At 52.6% G+C, this 13,873-nt stretch overlaps 5 protein-coding genes across 5 annotated transcripts; 3 read left to right on the top strand and 2 right to left on the bottom strand.

The window, feature by feature from the left end:
• Positions 1-32: 32 nt before the first annotated feature.
• On the bottom strand, positions 33-1,536 carry SMAC4_00892 (uncharacterized protein). Its single transcript, XM_003349954.2, has 3 exons — positions 1,088-1,536; positions 501-1,005; positions 33-422 (listed from the first exon to the last, which is right to left on the bottom strand). The coding sequence occupies exons 1-3, from the start codon at positions 1,221-1,223 to the stop codon at positions 191-193; spliced, it is 873 nt and encodes a 290-aa protein (XP_003350002.1). The 5' UTR covers positions 1,224-1,536; the 3' UTR covers positions 33-190.
• An 86-nt stretch (positions 1,537-1,622) lies between these two features.
• SMAC4_00891 (uncharacterized protein) lies at positions 1,623-6,438 on the top strand. The gene is made up of 4 exons (XM_066089510.1): positions 1,623-2,978; positions 3,075-3,612; positions 3,667-6,031; positions 6,096-6,438. Exons 1-4 carry the CDS (start codon positions 2,965-2,967, stop codon positions 6,203-6,205), a joined length of 3,027 nt encoding a protein of 1,008 aa, XP_065946549.1. The 5' UTR covers positions 1,623-2,964; the 3' UTR covers positions 6,206-6,438.
• A 934-nt stretch (positions 6,439-7,372) lies between these two features.
• On the top strand, positions 7,373-8,651 carry SMAC4_00890 (uncharacterized protein; the record flags this gene model as incomplete). Its single annotated transcript, XM_003349952.2, has 1 exon — positions 7,373-8,651. The coding sequence occupies one exon, from the start codon at positions 7,373-7,375 to the stop codon at positions 8,450-8,452; it is 1,080 nt and encodes a 359-aa protein (XP_003350000.1). The 3' UTR covers positions 8,453-8,651.
• A 555-nt stretch (positions 8,652-9,206) lies between these two features.
• Positions 9,207-10,822, top strand: SMAC4_00889 (uncharacterized protein). The gene is made up of 4 exons (XM_024655151.2): positions 9,207-9,474; positions 9,544-9,739; positions 9,818-9,864; positions 9,945-10,822. Exons 1-4 carry the CDS (start codon positions 9,291-9,293, stop codon positions 10,586-10,588), a joined length of 1,071 nt encoding a protein of 356 aa, XP_024511071.2. The 5' UTR covers positions 9,207-9,290; the 3' UTR covers positions 10,589-10,822.
• Positions 10,823-10,866: 44 nt separating this feature from the next.
• On the bottom strand, positions 10,867-12,705 carry SMAC4_00888 (uncharacterized protein). The gene is made up of 2 exons (XM_003349950.2): positions 12,103-12,705; positions 10,867-12,007 (listed from the first exon to the last, which is right to left on the bottom strand). Exons 1-2 carry the CDS (start codon positions 12,499-12,501, stop codon positions 11,312-11,314), a joined length of 1,095 nt encoding a protein of 364 aa, XP_003349998.1. The 5' UTR covers positions 12,502-12,705; the 3' UTR covers positions 10,867-11,311.
• Positions 12,706-13,873: the final 1,168 nt, after the last annotated feature.

Below are 13,873 nucleotides of genomic sequence, written 5' to 3'. Positions count from 1 at the left end.
AAACTAACCCACAAGATGCATGGACAGAAGAGAAGAATTATTAGCTTTTATTTCATTTCAGTCATTTCTGTCGTCGGATGTCTTCTCATCCTTGTATAAGTACATATGGTCAGAAAAATAGCCACTGCCCACGTGGGCCGATATCCTCCGCAAAACTCGGACCATTTTGTGTAACCACCAACGCCTCGCTTTAAACATCCAGACCATCAACAACAACGCCCTTGGTCCAGGTCAATTGCATGACCCGAGCAACTTCGTTGGCAGATTCCTCAGAGACCATGACGCTGACCAGATACAAAGTTGCATCCAGGCCAGCGGCCACTCCCCCACTCGTAATGACACGTAGTCCACCTAGGCGCATCGCTGCGCGGCGAGCGATGGATTCGCGACGTGTGGCGCCCTTGAAGGACATGGATCCCTTTCTGTGAGCGGTGTCAGTGGAGTTCAGTCAATGTCTGTGGAAGCGCAAAAACTAGCTGTGCGAAGATCTCGGTACTCACCGGGCATTGGAAGGACGACGGCCAGCGTCAGACTTGCGGCGCACGTAGGGATTCTCATCCTCGTCGCCAATGTCAAAGCGCAAGTTGTTCACCACGTATCGAGCATCTTCGATGACATCGGTGCGCTCGGTAAGGTCACGAACTGCCGAATGGCTGCAGAGGTTCTCGAACTGGGTCATATAGTCGGGGTGGGTGGTCGCAGAAAGACCAGAAAGAATACCGAGTTCGGCCAAAAAGACGGATCCGGTGCAGATGGAAAGCAGGGTACGCTCGCGAGTGGGATCAGCCTTCTGGATCTCAGAGTAGGCAGTAATAAGGGGCATGGGCTCGGCCTTGGCCTTCAGGATGGCATCGTTTACGTTGCCGCCGACGACGATGAGGACGTCGAATTCTGATAGACGCTCGTGAGCCTCCTTCCAGGTGATCTGGGACTGAATGGTAACTCCCTGGTCTGAGAGAACGGTGGGTTCGCCCGAGGCGATGGTGACTTCGAACGCTCTGGAAGCTGCGTTATGAACCCAATGTTAGCAATTTGGTCGTCGACTGAGGCGTTGTTATTCGGGGGATATGACGTATAGCTGACTTACAAGGATCATTCGCTTCGTGCAGGGCGGTGGTAAGGACCTCGAGGGGACCAGCAAAGTCCATGAGGTTGAACTTGGGATGCAGGGCGAAGAGCACGTCAATGGGCTCATCAGCCACTGCAGACGATTTGTGTGCCATCTTGACGGCCTTGTTGTTGTGCTTGAACTGGAATTGAGGGATGGAAGATGGACTATAGTGGTCTGATGCTATCGCAGTCTGTGAACTAGCAACAAAGATTGAACTTCAGGATCGCGAAACGTCTTGGAGGAAGATATCTCTCGAAGAGCGCGTGTTGGTAGATTTGATATGTATAGATCACCTTTTGTGAGATGGATTGAACAGGAAGAGAATATGGGTGCCGCGGGGTGCACGGGAAGCTTCTCCTTATATGAGACGGAACGGCTCTTAATGGACAGAGCTCAATGAGGAAAGTGAGGGGGACGGGAACCATGACTGGATGGAAGGCGTCGTGCCAGATGATCAGCCCACGTGAGGAGGTGATCGAGCCTCGAGTAATGGCCCAGAATTGCCAAATGAATGCCCAGATCGTCCTCTCCCTCTTTGGAGGAGCAGTCAACGAGGTGCACTTCCGTCCGCAAACAGTCGGTTGCATCCGCGGCCGGCAACCTTTGCGGCAGAGAACCTCAATGGCGAATGGGATGAAACCTCACTTACACTTTAGAAGGTATGGTGCGTGCCGTAGCGGCAGTCGTACCACTCACTGCAGCTCCGGGTCCTGGGAGCTTGTTTGAGAACCCCACCTGGTGGGACCTGACGTGCGTTGAAATGCGGGGTAGCGCTGAACCAGAAGGTCTTGGCGCACCAAGCCCGGAAGCGACCAGGGGGTGACCTGCTGACAGGCGGCCCTTTCCCATCGCAGCTGCCCCGCAGTGGAGCCGGACGACCTGATGGGTGGTCTGTTCTTCGGGGGGCTCGGGCAGGTGCCGCACGCCGGACAGCTGTTAAAAATTGGAGTGGACATTGTTCGGGAGCCAACCCGCAACGCAAGCGGGCCACCTCAGGGCAGGCAGTGGCACGATTCAACAAACGGATTCCACTCGTATGCGACCAAACCATTGTGACCCCTGGAACAACAAGACGGGAGCGACGACCTAACGATTCAATCACGGCACAGTTGACTACCTGCAAGTAGACCACCCAGGCAATTGGAGACAGAACACGCCATACCATATCTTGAGCATCCGACTATCCAGTCCACTCTTTCATCCATACATCGGCCAATTGCCGGGTCGCGCCGTTGGATCTCAGGGGTCGGCAGCTTGACCTTGACTGACTGACTGGGTCACCATCCCAGTACCTTACCTGACCGCCGTGGTTACGCAGAACCTCACCACGGCATATCTGATACAGCTCCTCCGTGGGAGATACCTCCAGGTACCTCGAGACAGGTGTCTCAAGCTAGGTAAAGCTATCGGCCTGACTTCTGTCAAGAAAGCGTGCGGCTCTGATAAGCGAAGAAGGAGGGGCCATCGCAGAGCGCCACTTCCAGAGCCGCCTCGAGCAGCCGAGATAGTGTGAGACAGTCTGTCAGCCTTGCGCGAGTGGTTGCCTTTGAGGTTATTGTGGTATCTGATTCGTCAGCCTCGGTCAGGTACAGCACTAAGTTTGCTCATATCGTGCTCCGAGTCCCAACACCCGCACTAAACAACTTCTCGCCCTTTGTTGTACCTTTTAATCGACTGACCTCACAAGAGCCCTCATCCGTGGGTTGCCGCTTCAAGAGCGAGCGGGTCCGTATCACGGCTTTCCGAGAGCTCTGGGCACACCCATGCCCAACGGTAACTCGGGAAGCTCCCAACCCTCAAAACGTTACAGGACATACCTTTAGTTGCATGTGCCCGCCACCCCGCCGATCACGATGGCCTCATCTGGGTAAGTCTGCTTGAGCATCCAGTGATCGATTGTCCAGCATCTACCTACAGATCTCATGGTTAATGCAGAGTCTGACAAGCGACATTCATGAAACAGGTCTACCAAGGATCTCACCAAGGCTCTCACTAGCTTCATTCAGACACCAAACCTACCTCTCCCCAAAGAGTTCACCGACTTGATTAGCAACTATCTGGACAGGCACGAGCACGCCGAAGACGGAGCTTCAGATCGGTTGAACGAGGAGCTTCTCTCCATCTACACCAAAAACGTTGAGAACCAGCCCGGAAAATATGCCGCCTTTCTTGCGATTCTACGGGAACTCCGTCCCGCCATGAAAACGCCTGCCAGAATCTTTGAGTGGTGGGATAGACTTCTTGACCCGGTCTTGGAATATGTAGGACAGGAAAAGGGCTTGGCTCGTGAGGTTTCCACAAACACGCTGGACCTGCTCGCGATTGACAAGTACGATGAATCGTCAAACTCATCCGAGGCGAGCCTTGCTCCCTTCACTGAACGTCTTCTGAGTAGATGGATGGACGCTCGTGCAAGCCAGATAAACTGTGTTCCGACGGCGGACTTCAAAGACCGCATGGTGAAGAAGGCGTTGATGGTCTTCGGAAAGAAGGATCCCAAGGTTCGCATTAGCCCTTCTCCGTGCGCATGCTGTTCTTGACTAACCGATCAACAGGGCTTCATGACTTGCTTGGATCGGTATTTCCTCAAGAGAGATTATCGTAACTTTGCATTGAGCTTGTTATGCGATTTTGTTCAGAGCCAACCTCCCCACCTTCATGTTGTGCTACAAACACCACTATTCAACAACATTCTCAACTCTCTGCAAAAGGACGAATCGACAGCCACTGTCACCATGGCTCTGGTGGCGTTAATCATGCTCTTGCCTTACATACCAAGCTCGCTCGTACCGTTCTTATCCAAGCTGTTCAACATATACGCAAGACTTCTATTCTGGGATAGGGATAGCTATTTTGCGCAAGAACATACAGAAATCGGCCCTGAAGGTGGATCCAACGAAGTGACCTGGGAGAGGGTGCTTCTTGATCCTGACCATGACGGAAGCTCGATCCCTTATCTATCAGGCTACTTCACTGTCCTATACGGCTTATATCCCATCAATTTTCTCGACTACATCCGCAAGCCGCAGCGATACTTGCGCCATGCGAACAATGATGACGATATCGATGTGCAGGCCATGGAGATTCGGGACAGGTCCGAGAGATTCAGAAAACAACACCTTCTGCACCCGAACTTCTACAACCTAACGATTGACTCGGAGAAGACAGATATGAGCCGATGGCTTAACAGTGAGGCAGACGAAGTTCTTGCGGAGTGCATGGCTCTGTCGCTAGAGTCTAAACACAACTCTTCCGATGCCCGCAACACCACCCCACTACCCGTGGGAATGGACCAAGGACTCGGAGAGGAACTTGATGAAGATGACATGGAAGCCATCCTGAATGGGTCTTTGGACCGTGGAGGCTATTCGTCAGCGATTGAGTCCACGCCCAGCATAGTGCGTTCACAAGTTGAGCCATCCAGAGAACCTTCTTTGCATGGGCCGATCATCGACGCTGTAAGTCAACAAGGCGATAGCACACATCCCGTTTCCGACCAGGTTTCCCTTAGTGGCCAGGATGTTGGTGAAAGCCCTCTCCTCTCACCTCATCAACTCCAGTTGGCTCCACATACCCAACTCCACGATAGGCTTGTCACGTACAAGGCCAGCATATCTGGGCTTAGTCAGTCCCTAGCAAATGGCAGTGTACCTTCGCTAGCCCTCGGGACCCAGGAGGCTGTAGGGCATAAAAGCCAAGGACAGGGTGAGGCATCGTCTGATTCTCTCAACCAACTACAACCCACTGGTGAATCCAACAATCATGCCTCGCTTCTCTACCACCAGAATCTGCTACTTCTCAATGATTTGCAGTTTGAGCGGTATATCAAGCAGCAACATATGGCACATATGGGGGAACTGCGTCGTAAGCAGGTCAGGGAAGCTGCCACAGAAGCAGAAACGCAGAACCTTGTCATGGCAAACCGAAGTTTGAGGCAGAGGCTTGACGAAGCGAAGCGAGGCGAGGCGCAAGTGAAGAAAGAGTTCGATCACCGTCGAAACATCGCCAAGAAATGGGAAAACGACCTCTCTACCAAACTACGGGCATTACGCGAGGAACAGAAGAAATGGGCAGCGGAAGAGCTTGCCCTGAAACATCAGCTCGAAGAGTGCCAAAGAGAGTGCGACCGACTGCGTAGCGCTGCTGAGGTGGCTGAGAAAACAATGCTGCAGTATAAGCAAAGCAACGAGGCAACTGATATCAGCACAGAAGAGATCGACAGGCTCAAGGGGGAAGTAGCTCGTCTCACCGAATCGGAACGCGCATACCACGGCAAGGAACTGAAAATGCAACAGGCGATAGAGTGTGCTGCCTTGGCTGAAGCTCGGGCAGAGCAGTTGTCGCAGCAAGTTACCGCACACGAGCTGCAAATCGAGAGAGTGAGGAAGCACTATGAATCCCGAATTGCAGACCTTAGTGATCAGTTGGCCAAGGTTGTCAAAGAGAGTCAAAGCAGGAACGTTGACAACGTGGTGGCCGTATTCGAATCCGCTCTCGCTGCAAGCAGAGCGAAGCAGACGGAGTTACAAAAGGAGTGCGATATACTGAAGCGAAAGTGTACCGACTTGGAGGGGTTCCTTCTGGAACTAAAGTCCACCAACGAAGAGCTCTCAAGCCAAATCCGCTCTAGTGATAATCAGTTGGCTCTGTTGGACGGCGGACGAGAAGCTATGACGCCTAGATCAGGAAGTCCGATCATTTCTCGAACGGCAAATCGGGGTTTCTCTGACACAGATAGTATCGAAGGCCTTTTCCGCAGCGCCACCCCTTCGTTGATACCAGCAACAAGACAAAGCTCTGTTTCTTCACCAACTTCGGTCCGCCGCCCAGGAACTCCTCCTGGAGCCCCAGCAAGTGGTGATACGTCTAGTCGATCTTCTCAGAGAACCAGTCCAGTTGCTGAAAGGCATCATGGAAAGGGTAAGTCACTATTCCCTTGCCAAAGTTTGCATCAAGTGAAGCTGCTAACTCTGAAGTCAAATAGGGGTGCTCGCGAACGCTCTTAAGAAGGAGCGTAAGGACAAGAAGGAAGATAAGCCCGAGAAGAAGAAGTCGAGTCTTCCTGCTTTCAAAGGGATGAGGGGCTTTGTGTGAGTGTCGTTACAGCATTGCTGGAGTTTGGAATCGAGATGGGAAAAGGTGGCATGGGGTAACAAACATGACTTTAAGACGACATTGCCGTTCACCCAGTATAGGCCTAATTGCTGCAGATTACCCTAGCTCAACGGATTGAAGTACAAGTACGGTATTGTCTCTCTTTTAGCCCGTCGTAATGGCTCTGTATACATTGAATTTACCGAGTTTGTTCGTGTAGGTCTTCATAGGTACCTGTGCCACGCGGAGTGGGGGCGTGGCACGGGTAGAGGTACCTCATTGTTCATTGTTAGTGTTGCAGTTCTTGGCGCTTCGGCTCACCCTGCCGAATCGACGATGACCCTGGTCCGATATCCCCAGCCTCCCACGACAGACTGGAAGCTCTCCACTCTGCCACCTCACGACAACAGCGCCGCAAAGGTACATTTTCATCGAATGGAATTTGCCCTGTCCTGGGCTTTTTTTCTTCGCTGTAGAATCTTCGCGTCCTCGGCTGTGACCAACAAAGCCTCAAAGACATCGTGAAGTTTGACAGCGGGAGAATCAGCGCGTGTCACACCTAGAGGCTGAACAATCCCGCCGTTGCCGTCCTCCAGCCTGCTTTATTACATATCCCGTTCCGTCCGTCTGGTGCCTGCATATCCGTTCTCCCGCGGCAGTTTTGCAGCGCGTGCCCGAACCAACTAGGCCGAAAGCTCCAAGAGCTTGAACGAAGCTGTTAGGCCAGAAGATCTCCAACTGCAACCAACCGAACCAGTTTGATTTGGCATTACCCGTCCGGTGACTGGGTGTAACAGCAACCGGATCATCGCCGCGACATCAAAAGGCAAACTTGGGAAATTCTCCTTCCGAGCATCTCGGCTCTATCAGTAATACACCGAGTTCATTCAATCTCATTCGAGCTGCCCTCATTCTCGGTCAGCGAACCAACAGCTGTCCGTCCACTGTGTCGCAACAGTACGCCTTTGAACTTGTTACAAGATAGAGAGCCAGTGGCAGCTGTGTGTCTCGGCTTGTCCCGCCCGCTACGGACGCAGGTACTGGACGGAAGCGTTGGGCTGAATATCAGACGACACTGGTACTAGAATCAGACGAACAACCACCATTATGCGCGCACCTTGAGGACCAGACCTACCACATTCTTGTCAACCAAGTAACCGATCCAAAATGCCGCCAATAAAACTAGCTCCGAAGCGACGCGACGCAAAAGCGCAAAAGAGCTACCTGGACTCCGTTGCTGATAAGCTTCTGGAGTTCTCGACGCCAAAACACAAGCGAGACCCAGCCCCGGCATCAACTTTGCACGTCGAGAAATGGGACGAAATTCTTCCCTCGGCGCATGGGCAGGTTGCCAGGAGAGCAGCCGTCGCAGACACTGAAAACCCAACACTAACACTTGCAATCCTTGGAGCCCACCTCTCCGGAAATTCACCACCCACCCGCGTCCTCCCACGACAGTACGCTGAAACCTCCACAATCCCAGCCTACTACGGGGCGCTCTACTCCAGCCCCTCTCCGGGCGCCGTAGTCGGCATCACCCTCGGCGCCGTCGCAGGCTTCATCCTGATCCTTTTCCTCATCTACACATGCGTCAATCTAGGCGGCTACTCAACAGCAATCAGCGAATCCGGAGGGACCGCGTCGGTAGTGACGCGGCGGAGCCGACACCATTATCACTCCTCGCACCACAGCGAGGTAGAGGGTGGCGGCCGTAGCCGTGGCGTGTATAAACACCGGGGGGGCAGCAGGCGCCGGTCAAGGTCCACGTCTTCGGCTGGTGATGGGCCAGAAACGGTGGAGATACGCAGGACTACCAAGACGACCCGTGATCACCGTGGTAGGGAACATGGACACGGTCACGGCGACGGCATTGTTCTTGAAGAGCGGCACCGGTCAAGGTCGATGGGACACGGACACGGACAGGGACACCCGCATGGAGAGCCGGTTGCCCAGCGCATCGTGGTTGAGGAGAGGAGGAGAAGTACCAGGAGACAATCGAGGACAGCAGCGAGGTCGCGGTCGCCGCCAAGACCCATTGTGGTGGAGGCCTCTGAGCCCTCGCTTCCTCATGAGAGAGAGAGGATTGTGGTTGAGGAGGATGTTAGTAGTGTGTCGTCGCCGCCGGGGCCGCCAAGGCGGAGGAGGAGCTCGGGATACCGCGAGATTCGACCAGATGAGTTTGCGGCTGGGGATGAGCCGTTGAGGGATGTGAGGAGGTCGAGAAGTATTAGCCGACATAGGGAGTGATGGGGGAGGAATGACACGATAAGAAGAATTTAGGATGGCGTGGAATTCAGTTTATACAGTTCGGATACCGGTGCAAGGGATACGGCATGTGTGAAAATACTGGATGGAAGCGACCGTGGTTCGGCGTGTAAGCAACATTCGGTACTGTGCGTTCCTGACCCTTGGGTAGACCGATCTTTAGACATCCTGGGAATATATCCCTATTTAAATGTCCGGGTCTTTTGCCATGTCGGATATCTGTTTAGCCCGGGACCAAATACCTACACTCCTCCAAGAGGTTGATCAAATTTGCTTTCAGTGTCGACAGCAGATTGTCATAGTTGTGAATAGCCACAGCCTGCTAGTTGGCCATTTAACTTCCTATTGCCCGGGGGAAACACCTCATCCACCCATCACATGTGAAAGGAACTTCAGTACTAACTCTGGAGAGGTTCGTAAGTGGACATCACCCTATTCCGAATATCCCGTCCGTTGTCCCCTGTGGCGTCACCGCTGGCCCGTGTAAAGCGATGGGCAGGGTAGTTACTTGATTTCACATGCGCTGCAATGCAGCTGCCCTATGTACTTGGTGGTTGTGGTGGTGGGACTTTTTCTCAACCCCCTATCCCAAGCCGCACCACAACCCCTAACGGCTTTGACAGGTGCCCCGGCCGTGCCCCTGTCTTTACCTTTTCCGTTCCTGCCGTCCCTAACAGGGCGGCAGATTAGCACCAAAATCCCTGCAATGTGCCTGGAGCACCACCTCGATTGGCGCCTCCAGACGAACGGATACCCCCAATTCTCCACTACCTCTTTCAATGACATCACTGACGATACCTATTGCTATAGCAACTTCGCAATGAACCACCTTTCATGTGAACTTTGCTCGTCTGCTCAGATTCATCTTCCTACTACCTACTCCAACCGCCTACCTCAATCCTCAAGTCATCACTCCGACCCGACAGGACTGAAAGACTCGTCTTCGATTAGGACCACTATCAAGCAGCAATCCCGAATAAGATCACACAGCATGGAGCATCCAGGTAAGTCCCAGATTTGAACAGCGGACGAAAGAAACTGTCAAGGACCAGATATACTAACCAAAGCCACAGTGAAGGACGTCCGCGGAGTCATCCGTACCCTCTGCCAGGGAAGCCCAAAAGAACAGGAAGATACTCTTAACCGTTACTTTACCCCGTCGGCGTCGTTCGTCCATCCATTCTGTCGTGTCCCACATTTTGACAAGATCTATATTCCCGGATATGGTTTCCTGAATTCGCGAGAGTTTATTCAGTATATCTATAAGTGGTATGTCTATCCTTGGCCTTGCACAGTACGTTAGGAATGTGTGCGGGAAAGAAAAGAGGGGAACTAACAATGTGCTAGGTACAAGATTTTAAGTCCCAAGATTGATATCGAAGTCGAATCAGCCGGTGAGTTATTCTCCCTCCGCGTCAGCATGCAAAAACGTTGCCCTATAAGCTCAATGACTAACCACTTTTTCGACATACAGTCTTCGACCAACGCCTTTCCCTCCTCTACGTCAACATCGCTCAGACCTTTTCCATCTGGTTCTTCCCCTTCCACAAAGCCCCCGTCCGTCTTGTAACAGTCCTTCACCTCATCGAGGAAGACGACTTCAAGAACAACAACAGCAACTCCTCAAACCTCCGCCGCCGTCTTCCCAACAAGGCCAAGAACGCCTTGACAAAACAAGAGAGCGATGACAACGACTCCGATTACACAGATTCTCAAGAAGGACCCAGCTACGCCTCAGTAGCTGCCGGCGACGCCACACCAGAGAAGACAGAGGAAGGAATTTCCATGGTTCACCCGCCCAACCCGAGCAATCCGGTTGCTGTTGAGAACGCCCCTATTGCTGATGCTTCTGCCTGGGAAAGTGGCGAGGCGCAGAGACCAGTAGACGGTGTCAATGGGGGTAAAAGCAACAAGCGGTACCTGATCACCAAGCAAGAAGACTTCTACCAGGTCAACGACTTCCTCAAGTTTTTGTTCTCGAGCCCGGGAGCGTGGGTATGGTATGCTATTCAGTTGTGGAACTCGATCTTGTGCGTGGTGGGCGTGTTGTTGCTTGAGCCTTTGATCAGAGCTTTGGGGATCAAAAGGGAAGGAGGCGGAAAGCCTAAGTGGACGTGAGTTTCCGAGGATGTTGAGTCTGTAATGTGACCGTCGGGGAACCTTAAGAGGTCCTTGAGTGAGATGAAGGGGAGATCCAAACCGGATGGAACATATGACCTGAGACTTCACTTTAGACACGACCTGCATGGATAATGAATAGCCATAGACTGATTTCAAAGGCTGCAAGAGAATCGATCATCTGTTCATGCCATCTTCAGTGATTAGAACGAGTCTATACTCCAACTGACCGCTCTCCTCTAAGATATTCCCACAAAACATCCCAACGCATGGCGATACTGCCGGTAGAGGGTTCATCAGCTCACCACCAATTTGGAGATACCATATTCTGTTTTTCAATTGATGTACAATGCTTTCCTTCACGTCTCTTACTCCTATGCTTCACAGAAATCGACCTTCGCGTATGAATGATCGGTTTGGTCCTTCCTCTGTACCGTTTTCCCGCTTTCTGAGCTCCAGCCTTGAAACACAGGTCTTCGAATCCCCTATCCGCTGTCTCTGTACTGTTATTTTCTGTACAACGTCGCCATGAGACGTGCACGCTCCCCTGGGTATCGCTGCTCATAATGGGGCGCCTTTCGCATGCAATGTTCTCAGCCGCCAATCATCGATTGGTCTCACTATGCCCATCTCTTCCCCTCCCTTGCTCTCAGGCGAGTCGCCAAATCATACTCATCTTGAGAATTGATCTCCCTAGTTCCTTTTCTCCACCTAGCTAGCTACTCAACCGCGCAACAGAGACGCGGCATCCCAGAGTAGCACCCTCTCGTCCCAACCAGCTGATGCGCACCAGCCGCCCGCACCAAACAGACACCAATCCACGCCCGTAACGAATTCAGTATGTCTGTTCATAAGGCCCAACTGAGTTCCCGCGCGGACAGTCTCGGGCTGACGACCACTCGGTACGATATGCTGAACGTTCTGAGGCATCGTTGACCCATCTGTCCACACGCGCACCGACATATCGTAGCTGGCGCTCACCAAAATGTCGCTGGCGTGCGGGCTCCACGCTACACGGCGGACCGCGTACTCGTGGCCTGTCATCATGGCCAGGGGGCCGCCGGCCGGGTTGCGGATATCAAACGTGCGTATGATCCTGTCGACGCCCGCCGTGGCGATCACCGTGTCGTTGTACTTGTTCCAATCGTGCGTCAGGACTTCGTTGGGCACCGCGCCCGAGTAGATCGATCCGTCGGCAAGGCGCGAGTAGCCCTGCCCCCCCGTGGCCGGCGCGTGCACGGGGATCACGTTGGTCAGGTGATACTTGGCTGTTACGGGCGTGCGCAGGTCGAAGATGCGCAGGGAGGAGTCGGCAGAGACGGACGAGATGAGGGCCGGGTTCGAGGGGCAGTAGGAGGTGCTGTAGGTGCAGCAGCCGACGGGGAGGGTTTTGATGGACTCGTTGCGTGTTGGGGACCACTGGAGAGAGAGAGAGAGCAAAGTAGAAGTATGGTAAGTGAGTGTGCAAGTCGTTTGGGGTTTGGTGTTACGGGTTGGTAGAATCAAGCACATACTAATTTAACGGTGCCATCCCAGGAACTGGAGATGAAGCTGTCCTTGGTGATGGGATTCCAGCAAACAGAGAAAGTTTCCCGCTTGTGTTCGTGGAAGTTCATGACGGGGAAGTTCTCAACCCCCAAGTCGAAGAGCTTGATGGAGCCATCGCCGCAAGCAACGATGAGCTGGTTCTCGTTGATTTCGGACCAGGCAAGATCGTACTGGGCATCGTTTGTTTCGAAGGACTTTTCGCACTGAACGCCGGCGGCGCTCAAGCCCAGGCAGAAGAGGCGGCCGTTTCCGACGATGCCATAGTTGGAGGCAGTAGCGACAGCCAGGCGTGAGTCGTAGTAAGGCGAGTATTTGACGGCGTAGGGGTTGTAGCCCGGGGTACGAAATTCCAGCATGGACGCCATGTTGGGAAACGTGGGGTTGTTATGTGCTGCCCATTACCTGTGAAGTTGTTATGGTGTTGCAGTGGGCGCGTGACCTGCACGGCCTGATGGACCTGCCTGCGAGAGTCGTGAGAGGTGTTGCAAGCTGGAACGACGGCAATGATTGGGACGTATCGGCGGGTTCGGAACGGGCGTCAGGCGTGAGAAGTGATGAGCGTGATGTCGGGTACGTGTATTGGCAGAATCGTGAGTCTCGGGATTGTGACGGGATGGAAAACAGCTGGAAACTGGGGAACGCCGAACGCCAGACCGTGGGGAAGCCTCGGTTGTCAGCTACCTACCCCGGAAGCTCGCCTGCGGTTCCCCTGCTGCGGGCGTGAAACCCCTGGAACGCTACTCGTCTGAGTCGTCTGGGCTCAAAGCGCTTCTCTGTGACGAACGGCAGTCTGATCTGCCTAAATGAGATAGCTGAAGGTAGTAACTATCAGAGTCGTTCGGTGAAGCCAAAGGGTTCACAACAAGTATGCTTGCGTACTGGTCTCAATGTAATGATCTATTGACTACTGTCGAACTATCTGACAATCTGAGTTCTCCCGTAGTCCCTTTATACCTGCTCGCCCTCTGCGAGATATCTGTTTCCGGATGTCCACGTAGACGTGAACCCCATAGCGTGTGGTTTACAAGCTGGCTCGATTTGTGAGTCTGGCTCGACTGGTGAGCCTGGCTCGACTCCCCAGAGCCCTTGCCTGCCCAGAGCTCTTTTCCTGCCTCTGGTTACACTGCCTAGCTTACGCGTGGCTGTTGTGTACCGGTGGCTTGGTTGGCCCGTGCCCGTCATTATCAGCTCGTAACACTCTCAGACCAATGGCTGCTCTGGCGGGTTTATTTGCAAAATATAATTAATTTGCTAAACTTCAAAGGTTAGAATTAGATAAAAGAAAAGAGATTTATGTTATGTTATGCTAATAGTTAGAGAAAGAATTGGGGAAAAATGCAATCAAGCTACTAGCAAAAGACTTGGTTATAATTAATATTTCTTATCTATTTTATTCACGAGACTGATGCAAATGGAATATCTGAGAGTTTTTTTTAAAATTGGAACTATTTGATAAAGTTTGGTTACCTAGAAGGTATTGTACTCTATTCTATAGAGGTTAATAGAGGAACGGGCATTAAACAGCTTTAACCCTAGATAAGAAATTGCATATCCAATCCAAACTTTCGAAATTTTGCGAATTAATTGTATTTTGCAACTTAACCTACCTGACCAATGCCTCACGGCATTAGACAGACGGCGATTCGAGCCCTGACGAGTAACCCCACAGTATGTTAAGGCTAACTCTTGCTGGTTAGCGGCATGCGTATGACGTCGGGTAAAAACCGACCAGTCCCC

The sequence above is a fragment of the Sordaria macrospora genome, chromosome 3 (genome assembly GCF_033870435.1).
Source record: "Sordaria macrospora chromosome 3, complete sequence".
In the NCBI taxonomy this organism is placed as follows: Eukaryota; Fungi; Ascomycota; class Sordariomycetes; order Sordariales; family Sordariaceae; genus Sordaria; species Sordaria macrospora.
Note: the sequence above shows the minus strand (reverse complement) of the source record. Positions and strands in the feature narration are given on the sequence as shown.

Bases quoted from the DNA above. Each gene is read 5' to 3' on its own strand.
- SMAC4_00892 (XM_003349954.2), bottom strand. From the start codon at position 1,223: ATGGCACACAAATCGTCTGCAGTGGCTGATGAGCCCATTGACGTGCTC. The intron at 1,006-1,087 runs GTAAGTCAGCTA...TTCATAACGCAG, and splicing joins GCACGAAGCGAATGATCCTT to CTTCCAGAGCGTTCGAAGTC. The intron at 423-500 runs GTGAGTACCGAG...CACCGCTCACAG, and splicing joins CGTCGTCCTTCCAATGCCCG to AAAGGGATCCATGTCCTTCA.
- SMAC4_00891 (XM_066089510.1), top strand. The intron at 3,613-3,666 runs GTTCGCATTAGC...ACCGATCAACAG, and splicing joins TCGGAAAGAAGGATCCCAAG to GGCTTCATGACTTGCTTGGA. The intron at 6,032-6,095 runs GTAAGTCACTAT...GAAGTCAAATAG, and splicing joins TGAAAGGCATCATGGAAAGG to GGGTGCTCGCGAACGCTCTT.
- SMAC4_00889 (XM_024655151.2), top strand. From the start codon at position 9,291: ATGAACCACCTTTCATGTGAACTTTGCTCGTCTGCTCAGATTCATCTT. The intron at 9,475-9,543 runs GTAAGTCCCAGA...CCAAAGCCACAG, and splicing joins ACACAGCATGGAGCATCCAG to TGAAGGACGTCCGCGGAGTC. The intron at 9,740-9,817 runs GTATGTCTATCC...ACAATGTGCTAG, and splicing joins ATTCAGTATATCTATAAGTG to GTACAAGATTTTAAGTCCCA.
- SMAC4_00888 (XM_003349950.2), bottom strand. From the start codon at position 12,501: ATGGCGTCCATGCTGGAATTTCGTACCCCGGGCTACAACCCCTACGCC. The intron at 12,008-12,102 runs GTATGTGCTTGA...CTCTCTCTCCAG, and splicing joins GGGATGGCACCGTTAAATTA to TGGTCCCCAACACGCAACGA.